Source organism: Hemibagrus wyckioides, linkage group LG16 (genome assembly GCF_019097595.1).
Source record: "Hemibagrus wyckioides isolate EC202008001 linkage group LG16, SWU_Hwy_1.0, whole genome shotgun sequence".
NCBI classification, from domain to species: domain Eukaryota; kingdom Metazoa; phylum Chordata; class Actinopteri; order Siluriformes; family Bagridae; genus Hemibagrus; species Hemibagrus wyckioides.
Window position 1 is genome coordinate 14,567,992 of NC_080725.1, and position 27,325 is coordinate 14,595,316.

A 27,325-nucleotide genomic window follows, 5' to 3' on the forward strand; every position below is an offset into this window, starting at 1 on the left:
TATGTAGTACAATAGAATTTTGAAGATTAAGAAAAAAACGTCCGGCTTACAAAAAAGAAATAAGTGAAAATATGAAGAGTTTATGTTGTTGGTATTTATTAAGATTTCTGTTATTTAATCAATATTTTGGTAAGAACGTTGTTTAAACATTTTGACTTTGCTTTTCTAATAAATTTGTTATTAATGGCCAGTATGTGTATATAATTTGCCTTTACATGTAATGATCTTTTTTCTAAAAAATTAACATAACACAAATTAACATAACATATTTTGAAAAATCACATTCACATTTAATATAATAAATGGTATAGGTATCGTTAAAATTGTAACAGAACGTATCGGTATCGTATCACATTAAAAAAATTGTGCTATTGCCCATCCCTAATCCACAGAAGCAGTAAAATAGTTAAAAGGAACAATCTATTTTTTAATTGTCTAACGAGGGCAGAGATGGGTGTGTCCTCTATAATACCACATTAAAGCTGGAAAACCTACTTGCTCCTTTGTGGTACTGCAGGCTTAGAGACAACCTGAATACCTCAGCGATTTAAGAGCATGTGGGACGAGGAGAAAAACACTAAAAAAAAAAAAGTCTCCATATTATAAATATCATTTTCGTCCTTGGTCACTTTTATGTTTTACTCGCTTCAGCCACTAGGTGGAGCCAAAACTCTGCTGCTCACAGGTTCATACTGTAGACTTCACTTTCTCTGAATGATGTCATTGTCTCTGTGGACCTACAGGGGGGCCTGGAGAGGTCAGAGGCCTTCCTGTGTGGATTAGCTAAGTCTCTGAGTGTTTATTAATGGCGGCTGTTTGCTGTTAAACGTCCAGTGAGCTTTACAACGGAACGATGGACTCACCTACGCAGGATTTTAATGTTAATGTTAAACCGCTTTATAATGGATGTCGCTCCATTTGCCCCCACCGGCTCTCTCTTTCATTCTCTCTCTCTCTCACTCTCTGTCTCTCTCTCTCTCTTTCTCTGGCAGGTCAATTCCTGAGAGTCAGCACTCGGGTGGGAAATTGGGGGCCGTGTTTACGCTCCCACAGGAGCCAGCGTTTATCTGAGTGCGAGGCCCTAAGTGCTTCAGTGCTGCGGCGTGCATAACAGTGTCCAGTTAAAGCGCAACTCTCATCCTCACCATCTGAGTGGAGAATTGATGATCTGCAAAAACGACACCAAAGAAAGTGAGAAGCCAAAGAAAAAAGGAGGGTTTAATTTTACATTTTCAGCTATTTACATATGAATTACAATACATTGTATATTACACCTCATTTGGATGCATCGAGAGTGTTTTAGAAACATCTTTAAACATTTTATTCACCACTGTATATAACTTATCTCTTCATGGCACAGCCTCAGCACTGTACAGACATTTTCTTATAAGAGTCTCGAAAGTCGTTCATCGTTTCGGAAATAATGCCTTATGATTTAAAAAGAAACGAAACAAAAATGAGATGAGCCTCGTCACTGGCACACGTCGTGATTTTGTCGAGTCACGGCGTTACAGTTTGATCAACTGCTCGCAAACTTGATCCTATGACATCACCATTTAAGGTTTTTTTTTTATTGTCTAGCACAAAATTCTGGTTGGAGTCCAAAATATAATCGTTATGCAAGCACGCTGCACAAACATTAGCCAGTTAACTAGCATCAAGGCACCTGTAACTTCAAGCTAAATAGTACATGCTGATATTTCTATAAAATATATTAATAATCCTGTTTTTTTCATCTATTTGCTAATTCTCTATCATTTTGCGTAAAAAAGAAATTGCCATAGCAGCCCAAATAAGCCTCTCCTAATGCCAATGTTGCCTCTGTAGTACTAGCTATTTGATGCTAAGCAGCTAGCTAACCTCAGCAGTAAGCTAATCTAATGTTAGAAAAAACTGTATCTTACCTTGCACCTGCTACATGATGTCACGTGATGTAACTAAAACCGGTAGCCATGTTTGCTAGCGAGAGAGCAAACATTCGGCTGTTTTTATATTGTGTATAAATCAGTAAAAGTGTACTTCATGTGTAAAACCAGATGCTATGTAAATATTATTCTAACATATAGTAATAAAATATAGCTACTTCTATAAATATAACAACGATTTTGTGTGATTAAGACCAGGCTCTGTGAGTGTTAGCAAGCTAGCAAACCTCAGGTTATTATATTGTGTAGCCGTGTTCACTGTGAAATACAGTATAAGTATATTAAATATATACTTTAGTTTTTTATATTAGTATTTTAAAAAAAAAAACAAAAAAAAACAGTTTTTTGATTTATAATCTCACTCTATTACTTTTATTATAGCTATATGATAAGATAAAATAAAGCATTTGTTCATTTAGTCTGTTTTGCGCTCCTTAGCCAGCCAACTGACGGAAAACTAGATGGTCGAGAGTTTTTTTTTTTAACTTCAGGTAAAATCCAGCTCAAGGTTTTATCTAGTTTGGTGATGTCATAAATTCAAGAAGGTGATTGGTTGATTAAACGTTAACTTTGTGCAGCAAAATCACAGTGCGCTTTCTTCAGCTGTTAGAAACTGAAGATGAAACAGCAGAATAGCCCTTGACCCTTACTAAAATGTAAGCAGTACTGATTTCTCTCAGGCTTGTGTGTGTGTGTATTTGTGTGTGTGTGTGTGTCCTTGTTAGCTTTATGTTCAAATTGCCCATTGTAGGGGCCGTGGGAGGTCATGTTGTGAATAATTTATCCTCGGTTATGTGTCTCTGCGGCGTTCCCTCAGCATGATGAGATGATGGAGAGAGAGAGGGAAAGAGAGATAGAGAGATAGATAGAAAGTTGCTGAGTCTCTGACTGTAGCAGCTCTGCGTGTGTCTGTGTGTTCGTTGTGGAGCTCGTCCTCTGCTCCGGAGGTGTGCTTTTTGCTCTGTACAGAAAACGTCCCGAAGTTCTTTGAGATGCAGCTGCATGGTGATTAGAGAGTGAGGCGCTGGGGTTGGGGGGGCTGAAGGGGTGATTGGGAGTGGTAGTGTGGGTGGGGTAATACGGGGTGTTTGTAGTGAGGCTCTCACGCCAGCGCAGTGAGCTTTCCACCCTCTTCACTGGCCCATGGCTGCAGGTTGTGCAGAGCGAACAGGGAAGAGTTGTGCATGCAGAGTGGGTCAGCCGGCAGCGGCTCGCTCAGAGACTTGTGGAAGGCGTCGTGCTGAAGCTGCATCATCAGACGGTTGGCCTGCTGTCGCTCGGCCTCGCGCTCCTCCGCCGTCTGTCGTCTGACAAACAAGAGCACACACACACACAGTCAGCATCAGAGATCTGGACTCCACCGCTTACCTTTAATATCTTCTAAAAACATCTTAGCAAACAAAAATATCAGCAGATTTATAAGAAAGCAAATATAAGATTGAAATATAAACACTTTCCTCTTTACAGTTCTTCTTTCTCCTGATCTTTTTTGCTTCTTTTCTAAAAAATAAATGCTTCAAAATTGCTAACTGCCACTGGAAGAAGAAAATGATTTCAAGCTTTAAATTATTCAATTATCCTTCAGTGTCAAACATTTTCAAAACCATAATAAAAAAGGAGTGTTATTTATTCTCCCCATCATTTAAGCTGTGTCGTGTCGAGTGTTGTGTTCATGCAGTCTGGGAATCCTGGACATTATCAGTTTCAGCAGCACGTGTTGTTCAGGAAGAAGAACGTTGTTTTTATACGGTTCGAGGTTGAACTTTATTCAAATGCACATTGTTTCTAAACTTCCTTCAAAGAGGAATGTCAGTTATCCGAATGTTATTTTAATCAATACATTTAATGATTGTATTGATTGATTAAGGATATAATGATATAAGTGTTGGGGTGCTAAAAATATTTTTGAATTTTATTAGAACTTTTTTGATATTTCATATATAAAATGTGCAAAAAAAATTATAATTCTATATAATAACACAGAAACATGAAGAAGATTTTCATTTAAATATCAGTAATATTTTTCTAAATAAGCTCTAAAAGACAATTAAATACTGGGATGTGTATAAAACCACAAAATTCGACTAAATTCGATCAATAACTGTGTGTAACAGGACACTGGGGTGTGTACTGTAACTACATTTCTACACTTAAGATACAGTGTGTAAAATGTATACAACTTTACACTTAGTGTATAAATGCAGTGTAGGTGTATTTTTGTATAGCATTTTATTAGATTAAATATAAATACTGCTGCAGAATCATATTTTTGTGCATGACTCCGTGTCTATATGAGTTTGTTTTTTTTTTTTTTAGAGCTTATCAGTACCGTATAAATGTATAGAAATGAATATAATAACAAAATAAATAAATCAAAATAGTTTTGTCTAAAATTGCGGTCCATCTCTTGCTCATCTGTTGTTTTATATAAATAATATTTACATGTTAAACCTCCACTTTTCACTGAATTTGAGTTCTTTCCAGGTTTCTGTGCTTCCTAGCTGCTTCTCTTTAAGACTGTGTGTGGAATCTTCACAGGTTCCCCCGAGGCCCCACTGAAGGACGTGTACACTTAAGGGTTCTAGATTGAGTGTGTGCTTTGAGTTAAGTTTACTCTGCACTCGCCATGGGAAATGTAGCTGCTTTGTATATTTTTTCTCCGTTTGTCGACATTAAGAAGGCATTTTGCACAGAAATCACAGACGTTTGCTAAATAAATCAAGGGACGCACGCATGGTTAGTGTAAGACACCAAAATATCTGAGAATAAATCATTTCTAAAGAGTTGTGGAGCGTGTGGAACGTTAGCGTGTTTTATTGCTATTCAGAGGTAATGAAGACAACATGGCTGCAAACGTCCTGGTTTCTCTCTGGGGCTGTTTTATTTACACTCCTGTTAAATTCAATTAAACCTGCTCTAAATCTTCCCCTCCTCCACCCCGGGTCCTGCAGGGCGGCGATACTGCTACGTTACTGCTGCAATAGTGTCGGGTTAGTGTTGGGTTAATGTTGGGTTAGTGTTACATTAGTGTTGTGTAGGTGTTGTGGTTGTTTGAGTGTCGTGTTAATGTTGTGATTTGGTTGAGTTCTGTTTTGGTTGTGTTGTTGTGTTCTGTGGTTGTGTTGTGTGGTGGTGTTATGTGTTAATGTGGTGTTATGTGTTAATGTGGTGGTGTTTGTGATGGTGTGTTAGTGGTGGTGTTGTGTTTGTGTGTGTGTTGTGAGCTCCGGCTCTGCAGCGTGGAATGTAAATCTACCTGGTGGTCATGTTATAGCTGCACTTCATTTCCCTCTGACACTCAGAGCAATTATCACACATCAGAGACAGAGACAAGTTTCAGTTTCACTGATTAGATTTTGGACATGATGACTAGTTAAAATATACAGTAGTAAAGTGAAACTAATACCTCCTACACACACACACACTACAAAAAAGCCATGTGTAATTTTAGCCTCCTGGATTTTAAACACTTGCAGATTATTTCACATGTACTGCATGTTTTTTTTATTTATTCATTTGTTTGTTGTTTATTTGTTTACATATGTATGCATTTTTCTACTTGTGTGTTTCCTTGTATGTTTTCACATACAGGGCAGGATTTTTACATTTTCTCACGTATTTTTTTATTTATATATTGTAACTTTTTCACAGAGAGGGCGTGTTTTATTTTCACATATGCTCTTATTTATTTCTGTGTTCGCGTGTTTGTTTGTTTGTTGACATGTAGGTCATGTGGGTTCATTTAAAAGCATTTTATCACATGATTAGAATCACATGATGTCACGTGTTTGCTTCAATGAACAATGCAGTGATCAGGGAGTAACCTGGCCCTGGTATTACTCTCCTGATCATATGTGCTAGACATGACGTGTGTATATATATGTGTGTGTGTGTGTGTGTGTGTGTGTGTATGTGAGTGATCTTCCTCTATGCCATGGTTTCTTCCTCGAGCACTTGCCATTGTTGCTGTCTCATTGTGGCACTGCGTAAAACGTTCAACATTCCAGTTGCTGATTCTGCAGAATAAAATCTTTAAATGAGCCTCGTGACTTTTTTGCTTTAATGCTCATGATTAAAGATCAGAATAAATGTAAGACGGGTGGAAACAACAGGGTGCACATTAAATATATATACTCTGCAAATTAAGTCGTAAAAAATAACTGCAGCTCGTGAGGAAGTTAATGTCAGTTAAAGAGTCGCCATGTTGAAACTCTGCCGAATCCATCACGCGCTCAGCGGCCTGTCGTGTTCGCTGGATTGTGTTTTCCGTCATGTCGTAATCAGCACCTGGGCCAGATGTGGATCTGTGCTGATGTTTTGCCAGACGGTTAAGCAGCAGCTGACTGCGTTTAGTCCTGTTCTATAACAAAACAGGAACGCAGCTCTAAAGTGACATCTACAAGAGGAGTAAACCTCAGACTTCCTCATGATACGATACGGGATTGATGAGATATTTTATCGATACTGAATTTGCTCTGACATTATACGATGCTATTTTGATTCGTCCGTGATTTGATATTTGATGATACAGCTGAATCGAGTGTGATATGATATGATTTCATAGGACTTTAATTCATAAAGTGACAGTTTTATATTAGACAGTTCCACTGAATCTGCTAGGATTTGTTAGGATTCTATACAATACGATATGAATCAATTCGATATGACTTGAGTCAATACAATATGATTCATTGATTTGATATGATTTGATCCAGTATATGATTCAGATCAATACAGTACAGCTTTGATTCATAAATGTACATCTCGGAATCTTTTTTTTTTTTACTTTGTACAGAATCTGTGTAAAACCCAGCATTACCTCATGAATGATGACAACGTGGAGAAGGTATAACAGTATCGGAGTTACACGCCAGGTTTTGAAATCTGTCGACTTATAATCCAAAATGCAGCTGTGTTTCTTCAAACATCCTACAAACTATCAGAATTTTTAAAGTCTGTCTTAAACATAAACAGCAGGTTCATATAACATCCGTGAATAATCTTCGGCATTTAATCCTAATCTGTTGTTTGGAATACTAAAGTGTTGTACAGTAATTTTTGCACCTAGTTACAAAGAAATAAGCAAAATATTATGGGAACATAACAGACTTCCCTTTAGATGTGATCTCATTTACAGCAAAATAAGTAAATAAATAAATTACTGACATGAACACTGGCAGAAAAAAAAAACAGTTCTTCTCTCTGAGCACACCTTTTCGTGTTCAGAGTTCACATTTAGCGTGTATCCTTTAGTAGCATAGCAATGTGTAGTGTTATTCTAAATATTACTCTAGAGCTAATTAAATGGAGAGGAGTGGTCCTCAACCTCCAGTTGTGTAACTTAAATCATGTTTAAAGGTTCACTACATTCCCATCATGCACAGTAAAGGTATAAAAGGTGTAGGTGTGATGCTCCAACTTGACTGGAAATGCAAACTGTGGTCCTTTTGTTACTCAGGGTGAAGTCTAACAATGAATGTGAGGAATATTTTTATGCACTTATTGTGATTTATATGATGTATTACCTATATTTTAAATATTTTTGTACATTTTTTGGACAGAACAAGCAGATGGAACATTGTGGAGAAAAATTAATGTTGGGACACTCCACAAGCTGCTGCAGGCCACGTGATTGTCCACGTTAACTATTAATGAAGTTATTAAAATCATCACGTGTATGCTTCATATAGGTGTAAGTTAATGGCTGTGTGTTTTTGTAATTAAATATCAGAGTAATGTAGGATTTAACACTGAAACGTAGAAATGTCTGAGCTTCATTGTGGGGACGTTTGAAAATTAGCTCGAACTTTTATTTTAATCCACATATGTATACACATTTAAACTAATTATAAATGTTCAACTTAAAATAGTAAGTGTGATCTTCTATATGTTTTTTGAGTCACGTAACCTATAAATTTGCATTTTAGAACATTTTTGATGATCCATGCGCGCCGTCGAGCTGCAGAATTGTGTAAACATGGCGATAGTTCTCGTGCATCTCTCTGTCGTACCTCCATTTTGTCCTCCGGTTCTGGAACCACGTTTTGACCTGCGCGTCGGTCATCTTTAGGGTCTTGGCTAGAGCCGCGCGCTCTGCGCTGGCCAGGTACTTCTGCCGGTGGAAGCGCTTCTCTAGCTCGCAGATCTGCGCGCGCGAGAACGACGTGCGCGGCTTCTTTCGCTTGGGCGGCGTCCGGTTCTGGTACGGGTGACCGATCCGCCGCGCGACCACGGTGAAGGGCGTTAGGGCAGCTGAGGGACAGGAAAGGAGAAGTTTATTCCAAATCGTCCAGACGTCTTAAATCGTCTTGGAATAAATATAATAAACAGAGGCCTACTTGTGTATGCGGGAATGTTATTATTTCATTAGTTGATTTTTTATGATTAACACGAAATACTTGATTCATTATGAATATAAGCAGGCAAGAAATTCACTTTAAAAAAAAGAAAGTATAACAAACTAAATTCTAATTTTCTCCTTTGCGCTGAATTGCTTCCTCTTACAGAAACGTGATGTAGTGAGTGCGTCGTTTTCAGACTATGTTTGTAACATCATTCGCGTGTTTCTATGTTTCACACTGTTTATAATTTTGTTCACGATGTTCATTTATTTTCACGTATCAATTTTCCATATGTAGGTCATTTTTCGCATATGATCACACTCACGTGCAATTTGCCTCACAATGCCTTGCCTTCACGTGTTTTTCACGTTACTCATAAAATCACACACACACACACACGTATGTGTATATATATATATATATATATATATATATATATATATATATATATATATATATATATATATATATATATATATAATATTTGTAAATAAAATGACAAACAATATTGTCATTTTATTTACAAATATTATTTATCTATATAATATTTTTTACTTGAGAAGGTGTGTGTGTGTGTGTTTAAAAGAGTAAAGAAATCCCCAATCATATCTCCAGAATTAGCATTCATTTAAAAAAAAAATACGAGTTTTTTTTACAGAACCATATTCACTGAAGATCGATATAGAAGTCGCTTTGTATCATATCATCTGTCACTTTCCCTTATAATCACTCTGAAGTCTGTCTCATTATCATTGTTACATTTATTCTGCAAAAGTGTGTGTGTGGGGGGGGTGATCGTATAGAGGAAATCGTTGTTAATAATTTATTACTCGTTTTCACTCAACTTCTCCCCAGTGCTTTAAGAGTGGAATGTTTGCTGCTGTTCAGCGTGAGAGGAAATGAAATACACGGAGGTCCGATTTAAGTTCTACAAGCTAGCTATATGGCAAAAAAGTGAAATACAAATAAACAAATCTAATTATTTAAAGAAAATAAATCTTTTTTTTACGTTTGTGGGAATTGTTTTTAGGTTCCGGGAAAGTATGCAGACGTTTATAAAGTGAATACTTATTAATGAATAAATGCTACACACTAGAAGGGTGTTTTTTTGGTCTTGGGTTTTTGTAACATAAAATACCTAAAATTGTATATGTGCCTTTGTTTTGTCTTATAACTAGAACTTAAAAGTTAAAATCAGACTACAAACTTACAACTTAAAAGAAAATATGATTTCTATAATTTCTATAATTTCTAGACACGCAAGAAAAATACGCAATAATGCACCAATGTTGCCTCCTCCATCTCTCTCTCTCTCTCTCTCTCTCTCTCTCTCTGTGTGTGTGTGTGTGTGTTCTTTAAAGTGACAGAACCTGATTCAGGCCTGTGGGGCATCCATAAATAACCCTGCTGAAATATTGATACGTCTTTTATAAAGCCCGTTTTTTTTGTTCCATAAAGCGGATTGGTGATGAATGTATAAAAGACACCGGAGAAGGCCTCGCGCGCGCGTTTAAACCGGAGCTGAACTCTAAAACATGACAGCGTTTTTTATTCCTTTATCCATTTGCTTCCCTTTTAAAAATCAATCTGCGCGATATATGGCGCTGTTTTAGCGCGGCGCGCGCACACACACACACTCACTCACACGCACACACACACACACTCACTCACACACACACACACACACACACGACATTATGTATTTATGAATTTGCGCTAAATGTGAACCAGCTGCTCTTAATGGACGCCAATATAGGAGCTTAATGCTGATTGTAAATTTGTTGTTGCTGTTGTTGTTGTTTTGCATGAATTAACGATTTGGTACATCATAAATATTAATACCTCAGATTTTTTAAGGTTTTATTCAATACTCATGGGGATTATTGTGAAGACTTCACTGCTGTCACTGCGGTGTTTTGTGTAATTTGGAGCATACGCAAAAAAATGTGTTAAGCTGTAAATCTCCTGGAAAAAAAGTTAGAAGATTAAACTCCTGAAAAATATACAGCACCATTAGCCGCTCGTGCATTTACTGAAACAAACACATGTATTAATATTAAGTGCATATTATGCATAATGCATTATAATGGGACATCAGCTAAAAGAAACTCCAGTGTTGTGTCCCCCTGTAGCATACTTATTTTGTCTCCTAAAATCTGTCAAAATGATATAAATGTAATCCTGCACGTTTTATTTCTTGTGATCTATAAGGTTTCTTTGTGAGAAATTGACTTGCTCGAAGCCTGATGTCCCATGAATCTACTGAATCCAGCCTCATCTTAACACACATGAAGTCTGTGCTCATAAAACAGACGAAGAGACATCCAAATATCTCATCAGGTGCCTGCTGACTTCTGCTGCCTTTCAAACCGTTTAAAATATATTTCAATCACAAATAATAGCATAGCCTTATACTGTGTACTGTACCACTAGTCATTGAAAAACAACTTTAAAATTCTTTCATGGATTTGGAGAATAAATTCGGATTTTCTGGATAAATAAATAATACATATGAGGAGATTTTGAATTTCTTCTTGATTATTCAAAGTGTTTATTTCCAAAAATCTATGAAATGTATCTTCTGCTGTAAAAAAAATGAATGAATAAATAAAAAATTAGTTCAAGTAAACACGTCCGTGCCATATTTTTTAATTGTATTTGGGGACTGGTGGGATTTGTATTTTTTAACAAGGAAAAGGTGAACTAAAAGGATTCAGACATTCACAGTCATACAGAAAGTAGTCTAACGTCCTACGTTTTTTTCTTAGACAAAGCAGAAGTTTTTAGTGTTGAATGAATAATAATTGTGTAACATTTCTACAGCTAAGACCAGCTGGACGCACACATTAGGAGTGATTTCATCTGTTTTAAGTAACTAACATTCTGATTGTAGATGAGCTCCAGCTGGACCTGGGCGCACTGATGCGTGTTTTATAGAATGTGTTGCTGTTCTGTGCTTCTAAATTATATTGAGGATGAGAATGATGCTGGTGGTGGTACCTGCAAAGCGGTCCTTGGCGAAGCGTTGGCTGCTCTCCATCCAGGGGAAGCCGATGCCGCTGAGCGCGGGGACGGTGGGCGGCACGGCGGCGGTGAGCGGTCTGTGCGCCGGGACTCTGATCACGCCGCCGGGCGCCAGAGCGAAGTTCGGGCCGTACGCACCGGATTCATCATACGGAGCGGCCAGACCGTGAAAAGCTCCCGAGAGAGCAGGGTAAGGACTCGGACTGGCCGTTCGGTGACCGTGTGCGCTGTCCGGACTGTTCTGTGTCGAGTTTTGTTGCTGTTGTTGTTGCGGTTGTTGTTGTTGTCGTTGTTTTTGGCTCTCCGGCTCTCCACCGCTGAGGATCTGATCGATGCCGAAGCTGATTGTTTCGTGTTGGCCAGGCTGAGATGTCTGACCCGTGGGGCTGGAGCTTGACGCTCGGTCCATCCTCTCCTTCCACAAACCTGAGCGAATACCCTTCTGGGAACTTATATTCCACTTTTAGATGACTAATTGTCAAGGACACTGCGTGTTAAATTCCTGTTAACTTTTTTTTGGATGTAGCAGATTCCGGGGACGAGCCAGCGTCGATCCGAGCATGGAAAGTTTTTTTGGCTGAAGGACTTGGACCGATTTCACACACAGTCCCAGGTTTGTCTGCTGCTCTTTAGCTCCTCCTAATTCATTATGTTCCCCTCTTTTCTGATTGGTCACTTATGTCTTCTTCCGCACTGACTGGTGGACGCTTTATGACATCACTCCCTGATTGGTCGGGAGTGGAATTTCTTCTCCCCCCCTTTTTAATATCCTACACGTTGTCTTCTTGTAACTGTTTGTCTGTCGGACATCTTAAAGTGTTTTTAAAGGGATAATTGTTATTTTATTTCAGAGCTTTAGTTACACTTTATTGCTTCATGTTTATAAAACTTGCAGAAACGTATGATAGACTTGTGTCGTGTGTGCAATATGACGCTTGGTGTGCGCGCGTGTGCGTGTGTGTGAAACGAAAGAACAAAACGAACTGGTGTTCTCCAACCGTTTAGGGTTAATCAGATGAGCGCGAGATGTCTCGCACGAGCTAATCTGATGGTTTTCGTGTGTGTGAGCTGCATCGATCGGTCGGATAAGAAACTCGAGCCGGTGTGTATTAAAAGCGGCGTCATTAGAAAACCATCCGGACTTCACATCGCCTCCAGCAGCAGCAGCGCGGGGCAGCCTGGGCTTTTCCACCATCACCATTTACTGCATGAAAGGAATTTATTTATTGATCCTGCTGTAGAGTCGACTTTAATAATGTAACTCTGATTAATAATTCTGATATTGATGCAGCAATAATAATAATAATAATAATAATAATAATAATAATAATTTATAATACTAATAAAGTATTTCATACATGTATATTTAACATTCAGAATTCACTAGGTAACACTAGATGCTTAAGTAAATTAAAGAAATAGGCTATGGACCAAAAAAATCTAAATATTTTTATTAGGAAATTATACTAGCTAATTAGTAACTGGTGGTTAGCAATTCAGTCAATAGACTTTACTTAACTTGTATTTTATATATTATTTAAATTTATTTTTTCATTTAACATGATGAATATTTTTGTACATTGACACCATTGTTAGTTCTATTTTCCAAAATTATTAGATTTCTTTTTATTTATTTATTTCGATTTTTGTGTTTGGAAGGAAACATTAGAGAGCAGTGAAGAGGAAAATATTACTCAAATATTAGATGTATAGTATAATTAGAGATTATTATAATTATTCATTTAAAACTATTTTTTCTGCTGTTTGAAATATAAAATATAACTTTAAATGTTTTAAATTAAAATATGGAATCAAAACATTTTCTTTTCCTAACACTGAATGACTTTGATCATAATTATATATCTATTTTTTGCAAGTCAGGATTTTCAGCGAGGTGATATTTATACCCAGAGAGGATGCGCTGAACATTTATTAAACAGTGGTTTTAACACGGCTCTTAATTGAAACAATTAGTGAAGCACAAAAAACTTGTCATATCCAATTAAGGCGCCGTTTTAGTGTGTGTGTGTGTGTGTGTGTGTGTGTGTGTGTGTGTGTGTGTGTGTGTGGCCGCTGGGACACACGATCTGCTGCCAAAGTGCTCCCGTGTAAAAGCGGCGCTTAAACCAGATTAAGTTTGGGCTCTTTTCGGCTCAAAGCTGCTGCGTTTGATTAGCTTCAGGGGGCTGCGGAGGAGAAGCAAATCCGGTTAACTGTGAAGGAGTTGATATTTTAATAGACCATTAGCGAGTGCTGCTGATGCTAAAAAGCTCCTTTCCCCTGGGAGAGAGAGAGAGAGAGAGAGAGAGAGAGAGAGGAGGTCCTCAGTCCAGTGGCTGAAGATGTTCACTTCATTCCAGTGTCACTTGTTGTTAGGGTTGTTAGTGTGTCTGAGCAAGAACTTGGGCTGTGTCTCAAATTGCACTCTTCTGTAGCTGAGGCGGTGATTAAACTGCACAGAACTGTCCCTTCATCCACCAAGAAGGAAAACGGTTGCTTTTGGTGGAGGTGATGGTGTGGTCTGAGTATAGATTTTAATAATATAATTTTTTTAACTATTAGGCCGGAATTTAGCAGCTTATTTGTTTCACACCGTTTCTATGACGCCATCAAGTCCTTAACTAAACGAAACAGAAGCTGCATTGCAACGATGTGCATATGGTCAAACAGTTCTTGTGACTATGACGTAATAATAATAATAATAATAATAATAATAATAATAATAATTATTATAATAATAATGAAACTAAGTATTATTATTAGTTATTGTTGTTATTATTATTATACTATATAAAAATAACTATATTATTGTTACATAGTAGTAGTAGTAGAGTAAATAAATGAGTAACTATTCCAATCATCATATACTGTAATATAACACTACACTACACTTACTATAACAATCATTTAACTTCATTATTTATTTCAATTTTCTTCTTCTTCTTCTTCTTCTTCTTCTTCTTCTTCTTATTATTATTATTATTAGTAGTAGTAGTAGTAGTAGTAGTAGTAGTAGTATTACTATTATTATTATTATTATTATTATTATTATCATTATTGCTCGGGCTGGTTAATTATTAATTATTATTATTATTAGTAGTAGCAATATTCCCAAACAGTTAATTAAGCACTGGTGACTATCTGTTTAATCTGGGCATCATATCCATTCATTAAAAATCAAAATCAAATTCAATTAAAAAATCCCCAGTTTTCAGGATTTTAAAGATTCAAGCTCATCTACAGCATCGATCATCGCTCTGATGAGTAAAAACTTTAGTATATTCATTACAGAAATGCTGTTGTTCAGTTGCTGTAAATGAATCCTTCTTTGAATCTTTTTTAATTTATTTATTTTTATCTGTGCTATTAAATGATGTATGTATATTTTACACCCTTTTTCTTCTCAGTGACATAATATTAAATTAAACTGAGGTCATGGTCTGGAAAGTTAGCAAGAAAACACTCTTTAACTTGCTTCTATTGTGTTTATTTAGCTAAATAAGCATTGTGAGGAAAACATCAGCTAGAGCAAATTCTACCCTGAAGGATCACCTGACTTACTGCTGTGTCTGTCTTGGGTTTATTGATCTAACATGTTGGTTTTAGGGCTAAACTTATTTTGTATTACATTTTAACTTTTTACACATTCCAGCTGTTACGTGAAAATATTTGCTAATGTCACATTATTTATTAGTATGTTAGTTGCCATGGTAACTGCAAAAAACAAGCAGCTAATACTGTTTGCTAAACTGCACATAGACGTACTTCAGCTAGCTTAGCCTGACATAGCCACAATTACTTAGATCGACAGATAGAGGTCCCTTGTATGTAATCTCTGCATTCTGTTCCGTTGTGCATTAGCTTAGCATGAAACGTTGATTTGTTTAGGTTCCTTGTCCCTTGTGCGGACGAGATTTTGTTTTTCAAAAGGTTGTGGTAAAACAATCTCTTACTTGTGGGCGGGGCCTGAGTGTGAATACTTTCTACAGTTATGTATAAGTGTATATGTACTGTGCAGTTTCTTTGAATGCTAATAAGCTAGCGGTTAGCTGTGTGAGCTGGAGGCAGTTATGCTAATACTGACACACACTTTCTTAAAACATAAATGATTAAAATCCATATCGAAATTGGCTGCTGCTTAATTTTGCGACTCACAAAACGCAATTTAATCGTAATTAAAATCGTAAGTATAGCGTTCTTTTACTGCCCCTCCCCCAACTCCGGCCTTCCACTCATAGAAGTAATTATGAGCAAGATACGCGCGTGCTCACCCTTGCCCCGCCCCCTTCGGCTTTTTCTTCTTCCCGCCCTCGGCAGTGTTTTTATTGCGCGCGCCTGCCCAACGTTCTAGAAACTGGAGGCTCGCGCGGCTTCTTTTTGAATAATAAATGACGCGCAATAGATAAAACTGCCGCGACGCCGTGATATGAAAAGCTCGCGCAGTAAGTAATAGTGCATTTAAAAAAAAAGATAGAGAGAGAGAGAGAGAGAGAGAGAGAGAGATTCGGTATGTTTTTATTATCAAAATAAAAAAAGACAAAAAAGCGAGTGTGAGAGAGACGCGGAAGTGAGAAGGAGAGATAAAGATAGAAAGAGAGAGATAGAGAGATCACCAAGGCTGTTATTGCAATAAAAAAAACACCGGGTGTGAAGAAAGTCCCTCCGAGCGAAAAGCGCGCGCTTTAATGAAAGTGTAGCGGCTCGCGCTATCTCTCCGCTCCTATGAAATATTAAGTAAAGCGGCCCATAAAGATAAAGCGCGCGCGCCGAAACGGCCCTTCACTGCTTCTCTTTGTGTCCTCGCGCTGTTTTTCCAGCTTTATTATCCGCGCGCTGTAATGGAGCCGCTTTTAATTTAGTTTACACACCGAGAGAAAGAGAGAGAGACGAACACGTGGACTGTCTCTCTGTCTTCCGGTGTCCATTATTTCTTCCTTACGTTCTCTTTCCTTGCCCCCCCTTTCCCTTTCAGACTTTTTTCCTATCTTTTTGTTTATATTTTATTTCTTGATTACTTTCTTTCACTTTACTTTCAGTATTTATATTTGCCTTGAAGTTCTTTCTTTCTTTCTTTCTTTCTTTCTTTCTTTCTTTCTTTCTTTCTTTCTTTCTTTCTTTCTTTCTTCTTTGGTCTTTCTTATTCCCCCCCTTTAATCCACACTACATGCTGTAGGTTTGGATTGTGTGTGGAGGGTGAAGGGATAGGTGAAGGTTGGAGGGTTTACTGTGTGTCTGTGTGTGTGTGTGTTTGTCTGTGTGTGTGTGTGTGTGTGTGTGCGTGCAATCTTTCTCACATTTAATCTCCCACCCAAAAATGATAATCATTCTGTATAATACACAATATTGTGCTGTTGAATGATTTCACACACACACACACACACACACACTAAACCCTCCACCCTTCACCTACTGACACACGCCATATGGTCACACATGAGTGGAGTGTCACTGTAGACGCCTCTATGGACTCGTCTTACTCTGCTAGCGATATGTACAACAAATCAGTGCTGTCTCTCTCTCTCTCTCTGACACACACACTCTCTCTCTCTCTCTCTCTCTCTCTCTCTCTCTCTCTCTCTCTCTCTCTCTCACTCTCTCTCTCTCTCTGTCCAGCACAGATAAAACATGCTTATTAAAACTGACATAATAATAATAATAGTAATAATAATAAAAAATAAACAAATATTATTATTATTATTATTATTATTATTATTATTATTAGCTATTTTTAATAGCTAATATTAATTTATTTACTCTGTCTGTCTGTGTAGTGAGAAATTGTATCAGCTCACAGATGTAATGAGTTTGGCCCGGACATCCTTAAACACAAGCAGACCCCTGGTGTGTGTGTATGTGTGCGTGTGTGTGTGTGTGATAGAGAAAGAGAGAGAGAGATGAGGAGGAGGAGGATGTGAGGGGAGACAGGCAATGGACAGCTGTTTAAGACAATGAGGACATGCTGCACAGTAACCTGCTCACTGGGAGCATTTAGCTACAAAACACTAAAGAGGATCTGCCTGAGGGAGCAAACTGATCTCCTACACACACACACACACACACATACATTTACATTTAGTTTTTCTTGTTATCCTTGTATTGTTTCACATTCATAGTTTAGTAAATGTGTTCTTGTGTAGAACCTGTCCTGCCTTTGGGTTCTACACAGAACAATTTTCCCTCTGTCTGTCCATTTGTGACCCTCTTTATATATGTACATATCAGTGTGTCTGTGTCTGAATGTGTGTGTGTGTGCTTGTGTGTTTTTGTATATATGTGTGTGTGTGTCTCTACATGTGTGTGTCTCTCATTCTAGATGTGTGTCTCTCTATCAGTGGGTGTGTCTCTGTCTATATATGTGTCTCTTTTTGTAAGTGTTTGTCTCTCTATATATGTATTTATCTCTCTCTATGTCTGTCTCCTGGTGTGTGTGTGTGTGTCCTCTCTATGTCTCTTTCTTTCTATGTCTCTTTCTACCCCCCTACACACACACACACACACACACACACACATACGTCTGTCTTCCATTACATGTCTGGATGAGACACGCTCCATTGCGCAGAGAGACGGAGAGACAGTTTAACTCGCCACGCAGAGTGGAGATGAGCTGCAGTAGGAAGTTCTCCCCTGTCATCAGTGTGTGTGTGTGTGTCTGTGTGTGTGTGGAACCAGTTGATGTCGGGAGATGAGTCTGATTCCATGTGTTGTTTGATGTTGAAATGCTGTGGTTTGGTAAACGCTTCATCCTGTGGACAGCATGGGAAAAGACAGAGGACGCCTCTGAGAGTCAGAGGGCGCCGTACAAACAGCCACATTAGAGCTGAGAACGATTTAATCCAAAGGTTCTTTTCAATTCAAGAACCGAGACATCTTTCAGTACCTTTATTTAGCCAAGTGCGTGATTAAACCCTTATTTAGTGAAACGTTTTGTGAAAATTAGCCTCATAGCTGTAAACAGACTGTCTGCGGGCTCCTCCTGTGCAAGTGTGTGTGTGTGTGTGTGTGTGTGTGTTGCTCTGTGATGTTAAGTGGTGTGGAGTGCAGAACTGCTGCTCTGATGGTTGAATGCGTGACTGCGCTTCGCTCTAATGAAAGAGCAGACGGCAGGTCACGGCTCTCAGGCCCAAAACGGCAGGAGCACTCTCTCTCTCTCTCTCTCTCTCTCTCTCTTTCTCACACACACACAAACACACACACACACACAAAAATTCACACAGCTTTAAAACCCACTTCATCATGACTAAAAGACAAGCAACTTAATTATATACTGCTAATAATTTGTACAGCAGTATATAATCTGTCAGTATAATACTGTTGATTTAATGCTACACAATACTAATGCTAATAATGATACTTGATAAAGCTACTAATGCTAATACATCTGCATTAGAGCCGATAGCACACATGCTAGTTTTTTAAGCAGATTTTATGGACATTTAGCGATCCAGTGTTGAGCTTTGCAGTTATTCAGACAGAGTGTGTATTGTGTGCTTTTTACAGTCTCTCTCTCTCTCTCTCTCTCTCTCTCTCTCTCTCACACACACACACACACAATTCACACAGCTTTAAAACTCACTTCATCATGACCAAAAGACAAGCAACTTAATTGTATACTGCTAATAATTTGTACAGCAGTATATAAGCTGTCAGTATAATACTGTTGATTTAATGCTACACAATACTAATGCAAATAATGATACTTGATAAAGCTACTAATGCTAATACATCTGCATTAGAGCCGATAGCACGCATGCTAGTTTTTTAAGCAGATTTTATGGACATTTAGCGATCCAGTGTTGAGCTTTGCAGTTATTCAGACAGAGTGTATATTGTGTGCTTTTTACAGTCTCTCTCTCTCTCTCTCTCTCTAACACACACACACACACACAAACACACACACACACTCAATGTTCATTTAGATATAATCAAGTCATAAAAATACGGTTGCTTGGCAATTGGAAACAGAGATGCCAAACATAATATAGCTAATGAGTAAGGCTAAGGATCTCACTAGCTACCATGTAGCTTTTAAGACATTTATACTGATAACAGAAAGATGCAGTTGCCATAGCAACGAGACGGAATTATCAGGAATGTCAACATTTACCTCAGACGTGTTGGTAAATTACCAAGAAATGACTCAGAAATCCTAAAATTACACTGTTATTACACTTAGCATCGACCGCTAACCAAGAATTCCATGGGTTCTGCTGTAATAAACTTTAACATTCTGTCCTGCTCTGAGATGTGAGACTTTTTTTTTTTTTTCCTGAAGGGATGAAGACCACAAGAGGGTGGAATCTTCTCACAAAGGTTCCAGAGATTCAGGATTTCTCTTCCGTGAGTTTAAGGAATGTGGAAAAAGGTGAGAGGAAAAAGTGACTGCATGTTTGTGTGGTCAGTGTGTGACTGCAGGACAATGAGGCGCTTTATTTATCCAATCAGCTGAAAAATGTGCGTCAATTAGCTGCATAAATACCTCACGCGAAAAAATGCCATTAAGAGATTACTTCAAGACTGAACTTGTTTTATTCTGTTGGCAGAAATCACAGTTTATTTCTTTTTTCACGTTTAATTTAATTTAAATTTTAAAGTAAAGCGCCTCTCTCTCTCTCTCCCTCTCTCTCTCTCTCTTTATATGTGTCTTTATATGTGTGTGTCTCTCTATATACAACATCTGTCTCTCTTTAAGTGCCTCTCTCTCTGTCTCTCTCTCTCTCTCTCTCTCTCTCTCTCTCTGTGCCTGTCTGTCTCTCTCTCTGTCTTTATTGCTGTCTGTCTGTCTGTCAGTCTATCTGTCTCTCTCTCTTTGTCTGTCTATCTCTCTGTGTCTGTCTGTTTGTCTGTCTTACTGTCTGTCTCTCTCTGTCTTTCTTTATTGCTGTCTGTATTTCTGTTAGTCTGTCTGACTCTTAGTCTGTCTGTTTCTCTCTCAGTCTGTCTTTCTCTCTCTGTCTGTTTGTCTCTCTGTCTGTCTATCTGTCTCTCATTCTGTCTCTCTGTCTGCCTCTCCCTCTCCCCCCCCCCCATTAATATTATAATATATTCATGTTCTCGACATTTAAAGTAAATAAAATTCTTTGTAAGCTCTAGCATGTTATTTGCATAAGTGTTTAACTAAGGGCATGTTTTTTTTCTTGTGAGTGTTTTATTGACATGGTCCTGCTTCTCTGTCCTGGTAGATAGACAGAATCCTGAATTTTTTAAACACATGTTAATAAGAAGACAGAAGAAGAAGAAGAAGAAGGTAAGAAGAAGGGAAAAATGTAACTTTGGTCTGGATGTGTCTTTTTGTATCACACCTTGTGTAGATGGTATAACAAACTTGATGCAGTCAATATTTGTGTGTGTGTGTGTGTGTGTGTGAGAGAGAGAGAGAGAGAGAGAGAGAGTGCATTTTGTTATGCAATTGTGTATAATCTAGTATAATCTAGTAGCTGATACATTTGGATGCCTTTTGGCACTTTCTCAGACACTCCTGCCTCATGACACATGAGTGTGTAACTCATTGTGTGTGTGTGTGTGTGTGTGTGTGCGCGGTGTCAATGTCCTCTTCGCTGCTGGCCTTGTCGGAGGCACTCAATAAAAGCAGATTATCCGGCGTGTGGCCGTGCACTCTCTTTGTTTTCCTAACGACGGCCTTTTGACCTTCTCACCCCTCCCGCGGTGTGTGTGTGAGTGTGTGTGAGTGTGAGTGTGTGTGTGTTTGCAGGGGGGCCACCAGCTGCCACCAGGCGGGCGCGTTGCCCCTCTCGTTGGCAGAGACGTCTCTCTGTGCCCTCAGGGTGGAGCAAGCTGTTGATCCACCAGCCTCCCCCTGCTCTCCCACCTGCCCTCACACACACACACACAGTCTTTTAGTATTGCCAAGGGCACTTTTCTCTCTCTCTCTCACTCTCTCTCTCTCTCTCTCTCTCTCTCGCTCTCTCCTCACATTCATTCCTCTCTGACCCTGTAAACACTTTTTTTTTTAAATAATTACCACCTTTTAAATAATTTATTTTTGGACAAAAGAGCCTGATTGTTCTTTTTATTTATTTAATTTAAATCTCTTCCTGTCTTCTGTTCCTGGATTGATTCTCAAATTCTTCTCATGTCTTAATGGATATATCCTATAACCTTTTTACTTTTTCATACTCATATATAAACAAGTCTCTCTTTTTTTGTAACTTCTCCATATTCTTGAACGATGTGAATCTTTTTTTTTTTTAACACGCTCACTTGTTGGACACAAGCTTCCTGATCTTTTAATATAATCATTTTCTGGTGCATTTTGATGAAATCCCAAGTAACATAAACAACACTTGCTTTAGAGTTCTCCCAATATCATTATTTCCACAAAACCATCATCAGCTGAAATTAAAAACAGCTGTAATGAATTTTACTCTTCAGTTATTTTTTGTAACTATTCTAATATGTAAATACTAATTTTCCTTCAAAGAAAACATTTTAGCAGTTAATTTGTCCCCTGATGCTGGTCTTTGTGTTTAAACAAATTCCAACAAAGCAAATTCCTCGACTGATGTCAAAGAAAACGAAGCTAAACAGCAATTTCATGATGAAAAGCCATCATGCCTATAGGTTTCTGAAAATTAAAATCAAAACAAAGCTAGTTTAGAGTACAAGTAATAAAAAATCTTTTACATACATCTTTTTAAAAAATAATAATAATAATAATTACATGCAGAGTTTAACAGACTTTAGTAAAGCGGTATTATTTAAGTAACTAAATTATTTGTGTTACACTAAATTAGGGCCACAATCTTCTGAAAAGCAGATTGATTTGATTTCTATAGGAGTACTATTATTATTATTATTATTATTATTATTATTATTATAAATCATACGTTTCATTTCTATGATGGTGTGGAACAGGTTTGTAGCGGTAGATTTGTAGTGGAACAAAATTGTATTGAAGCTCAAAAATGGAAAAGTATCGTTATAATATATATATATATATTATAATTTATTCTTATTAGCAAATTATTATTATTTTAAGCATAATATATTTTTATTTATTCTTAGGTTTATATTTTTTTCTATATGTCTGAACCAAACCAAAACTATATTATTATTATTATTATTATTATTATTATTATTATTATTAGTGTTGTTATTTGAGGTATACATACACATGTTTCTCATTGTAGTGAAGTCAAAGGTCAAGATCTTCAAACAGGGAGATAATCAGGAACTAATCAGACATTTACAGAGGAAAGTCACGGCGTATTTAGCCTCTGTTCCTCTGATGAGATCTGATATAATGCTTCTTTTTTCCTTCCTGTATTTAAGTGCATCACATATAGAATTTGCAAAATTTAGACGAATCTCTTTTCATAGGAAGTCTAGCTTTATTCCTCTTCATAATGTTTATAAACACATATAAATGAGTAAATGGTGATTGCCTGCATTCGTTATTTCTACAAATAACCAGGAAAATAGTTAAAATGATTAACAATTAAAGCTGCATCCTTTAATCCTGGTTGTGTTTGGATGAGTCACCTGTCAATCATTTTACAAGATTTGGGGGGAGGAGCTTTGTTACCATGGGCAGTGTGTATATATATATATATATATATATATATATACACACACACACACACACAATAAGAGAAAAAAATAAGAGACTACTGCAAAATAATCAGTTTCTTATGTTTTTTTCTTCCAGGTTCATGTATTGGTGAGATGAACAGTTTTGTTTCATTTTTTGTGAACTGCTGACAATATTTCTCCTAAATTCAAAATATAACTATTGTTATTTAGAGTGTATATTTAAAGGAAATGACAACACATCAAAATATCCCAAGATCATGCGGTATTTGCAGAGCTTTAAGAACTCAAATAAAACAAAATGCAAATAATCTGTAAACAAATTGTGTTAATGCTTTGGCTAAATAACATTAAGAAATCAGTATTTGGTGGAATAACCCTGATTTGCATGCGTTTTGGCTCCATGCTCTCCACCAGTTTTTCACATTGCTGTTGGGGAACTTTATACCACTCTTTTTGCAAAACAGCTCAGCTTTGCTTGATGGTTTGTGATCATCCATCTTCCTCTTGATGACATTCCAGAGGTTTTCAATAGGGTTCAAATCTGGAGATTGGAGCAGTGGTCTCTTATTTTTTTCCAGAACTGTATAACAAAGTAGCAAATTGAGGAATAAATGTAGCTTGTTGTTAAGGTCGTAGCTCCAGTATCAGGTACCTAGTTTTTTACTGTGTGTAAAATGGAAGGAATTCTGAGATGAACTGCTCTCTGAAACACAGCGGAGGTCGTTACAGTACATAAAGATCATTTCCAAGATATTTCCTGTTTATGCAGAAAATAAAGCATTTAGTTTGAAGTACGTGATGTGAAGCAGACCTTCGGTAACTCTGTTAGAACGCTTTATATCGTTATAACATGCTTTAATATCGACTCATTGATTATTGAGTGTTAAAAATAAACCTCAGAGGAAAAAAACTGACCCGGTTTAGCATAAAAATAATACGGCAGAAAAACCGTCACATACCAATATCACGCCAATAACACCCTCATGACTGGAAAAAAAGAATGGTGTGCACTTTTTCTGCACACACACACACACACACACACATAGAGTGAGAGAGTTTGTGCTTTGTGCTTCTTCGCTCCCTCAGACATCTCCATGATGGATGGCTTTCAGACACACACTTTATGAGCATCGCATTCATCTGGAATCCCAGCATCCACAACCGCATTTAACTGCAGCACATGCGCTTCTGTGTGTGTGGGGGGGGGAGTTGTGTATAGGGGTTTGGAGAGTGCTATAGAAGGTTGCAGTATGAGCACAACCAAGTGCTCTCTAATCTTTGTGTCCTTTTTTTTTTAAATGAAAAAACTAAACGAAAAATAAGCAACAATGTCCAAAGTTGAGACGTTAATATCCTTCTGTCAGGATAAACAGATTTGTCCATGTTGGGAAAATGCCAATCGGTGTGTTGCCGTGAGGCTCATGCTTATCAAAGCCTTCGTTTTACTACACACACACACACAAAGAGAGAAAAGTTTATAATGGACACGGGCTGTAAGTTTGGAGAGCACTGAAAGTATACAATACATCTCTCTCTCTCTCGCTCTCTCTCTCTCGCTCTCTCCCCATTTTTTTTCCACGGCGATTAACGCCCTGAGGAAAAGACAATAAATCCAGGACGTGCCGAATGAACGCCATTCATCATATTCATTTTCCTGTCGATACAATTATGAAAAGCCTCTGGCCTTTCTCTCTTTCTCTCCGGAACTCAATTCTGCTCTGAAAACGCAATTAGTGTCGGAGTGGGAGAGGACCTCTCTCTCTCTCTCTCTCTATCTCTCTCATTCTCGTCTGTTACTCTTTTTGTCTCTCTGTGTCTCTGTCTTTTTCTCTCTAATCACTACTTTTCTCTCTTCTGCCCTCTCTCTCTCTATGTATGTTTCTATCATTCAGTGTCTCTCCCCTCATTCTCTCTCTCTCTCTCTCTCTCTCTCTCTCTCTCTCTCTCTCTTTAGGCTGACATCTGCTGGTCATCTGTGCAAGGACTTCAGTTTCTCCGAAGCCATCTGCTGCCCAAGTTACTAATACACTTCCTTTAAACAGAAACAGGGAGAGAAGAAGAGAGAGAGAAGGAAAGAGAGATCTTCGTACAACACTTATTAAACTACTGCAACATGATGGTTGATCCTCAGCTGCCACTTTCTTCGTGACAGTTCTTTAATATTGTTCACATTTCCACTGACCTCACACCCCTCACACTGAGCTCTGGCTTGTGATTGGTCATCAGATGTTGATTAGTTTCCTAAAACAGCAGCTTTGACATTAGCACTAGGTTTATATTATTGCGCTCACTCTGATAGGTTATCGTTTCCATAGCAACAGCAGGATCAAAGGATAAAAGAATGTGTGTCATTGTTGATATGGTGAATTTTTCTGTAAAGAGATGTTTATTTCATATTTACAGAAGGGGTCTCCAGTAAGGTAAATTTGGGAAGTTTTCCACAGGAACTGCAGGGTTATTTTGTTTGTTTGTTTTATTACCTTTGAGATAGAAAGTTATAGCTGCTACAGCGTAAGTGAGAAAAGAAGTGACACGAGTGTCAAACTGAGATTTTTGTTCTAGTGATACATTTATATAATCAGATCATATATATTGTGATTGGGGCAAGTGGGCAAAGCTTAAAGCATTCTTACAAGGTGCTAAGTTTTAAACAAATTAGTGATCAGCAGCCAATGGAATTTATTGAAAAATTTTAAATGGAAAAAAAAGGCTGACGTAAGCAAAAAGTCCCCCATAGTGTCCCAAGCAGCAGTGTATAAACAGACAAAGCGCTTTGCACTCTGGGAGTTTTATTGTCCAGGGTTGGAAGAGGTTACGCTCTTAATCACACGCATCGTCCCTCACAGGAACACGACAATATACAGAGTCGAGGCTGAGCGCTCCATAAATATTCATCGCCCTGTGTGTGTTTTACAAGAAGGCGATTTGCTTTAATGCAATGTTTCTGTTTGAGTTAAACGGCTCCATAAAGCGGAATGTGCGATGAGCCGTTTCACAGGTCTTTATAAATATGGATATACACTCGGATATCATTCAGAGAGAGAGAGAGAGAGAGAGAGAGAGAGGGTATAGAGCAGGATATAGAGAAGATAAAAATGAAAGAAAGAGCTACCCATACTGCTGTCGGAGACTAAATTATTCATCCGCTCAGAATTGCGGTTAGAGAGAGATGGACAGAGTACATGAAGATAGAGAGAGAGAAGAAAAGGGGATGGTTTGAAAGAAAAGAAAAAAAAGAAAAGAAAAGAAAAGAAAAGAAAAGAAAAGAAAAAAGGGGGGGGGTGAGAGTGGCAAAGCAATAAAAGGAAGGAGTGAGTGGCCCTCCGGCCCTGTGCTGCCAGACTATTTAAAAGTTATTAACACACATCTTTAAAATAGAGAGAAATGAAAAGAGAGAGAGAAATGGAGAGGGAGATGAAAGAAGAAAAGAGGGCAGGGACGATTGAATAAAGAACATTAATAAATCTGAGACACAATGGAAGACAAATGATGGCAGAATAGACGGACGAGGAGACTCGGAGGACACCGAGACGGGCCAGGTGTGTTTCACTTCTGCCCCACAACCCTACCCTAAACCCCCAACATACCCCACTGCTGCCCCTCCAAGCCCCCCCTCCTCTCGTGGTGCTAATTGATTCTGGCTGTGCAGAGCTGATTGGTGTGAGGACCAGCTGTCTCAGAGCAGCGTGACCCCCAAACATCCACCTGCAGGAGGTCATGTCCCCCCCAACCTCCGCAGACTGACGCCCCCTATCGGACCTCTGCACTGTGTCTCTTCAAAATGATCTCATTATCTTACACGTTCTCGCTACCGAATCAAATTATGTCACTAGATGTAGCAGTATTAGCATGAAGTCACTCAGATTTGTTAGCATTGCAGAAGAAGGTACAGCATTAGCTTCATTAGCTGTGATGACTTTATCCTGTCACAGCTTTAGCATTATTAATGCACTTCATTTAGAAGTTTTATTATTGCTAATGTGATTGGTCCTCTTCTAACCGACATCTTAGCTGTACAGCTCACTCTTACGTTAATATGTTAGCTTTAGCTTTATTAGCGTGGGCCTCTAAATGTGAGAAATACAGAAAATGTTGATGTGTTTGATGGAGTGCCTGGGGTGGCCCTGACCTCTGACTGACCTATGTGGGCCTAACTGGTTAAGTGAATGCTGTCATCTATCCAACTGAGTTTGCGAAGTTGCGAATGTAAACTAATAGGTAGGTTTCAACAATGATAATTTGGTTTTGGCCTCCCTCTGGCCTACCTCTGGCCACCCTATGTAATTGTGAAATTGTTATTTTACCCTGAGACAAAACCACTTTCACAAGATTTAAAGCTCTCTCACACTCTCCACGTTTTCGTATGAGCTGTCGCCTGCGAGAGCTCCAGTACTGCAGGTGGTGCTCTAACAATTTCCTGGTAATTTCCATGACCACATGAAGATATTTGAGCTCATCACCGAAATGTACATCTCAATCATGCCT

The 27,325-nt window shown here is 38.1% G+C and overlaps 1 protein-coding gene and 1 long non-coding RNA gene across 2 annotated transcripts; one reads left to right on the plus strand and one right to left on the minus strand.

Moving 5' to 3' along the window:
• Positions 1-1,195: 1,195 nt before the first annotated feature.
• Positions 1,196-11,893, minus strand: tlx3b (T cell leukemia homeobox 3b). The gene is made up of 3 exons (XM_058411022.1): positions 11,267-11,893; positions 7,937-8,177; positions 1,196-3,232 (listed from the first exon to the last, which is right to left on the minus strand). The coding sequence occupies exons 1-3, from the start codon at positions 11,697-11,699 to the stop codon at positions 3,028-3,030; spliced, it is 879 nt and encodes a 292-aa protein (XP_058267005.1). The 5' UTR covers positions 11,700-11,893; the 3' UTR covers positions 1,196-3,027.
• LOC131366519 (uncharacterized) lies at positions 11,341-26,045 on the plus strand. The gene is made up of 4 exons (XR_009206831.1): positions 11,341-11,480; positions 11,817-11,903; positions 19,563-19,652; positions 24,795-26,045. It is a non-coding gene; the product is annotated as an uncharacterized LOC131366519 (long non-coding RNA).
• Positions 26,046-27,325: the final 1,280 nt, after the last annotated feature.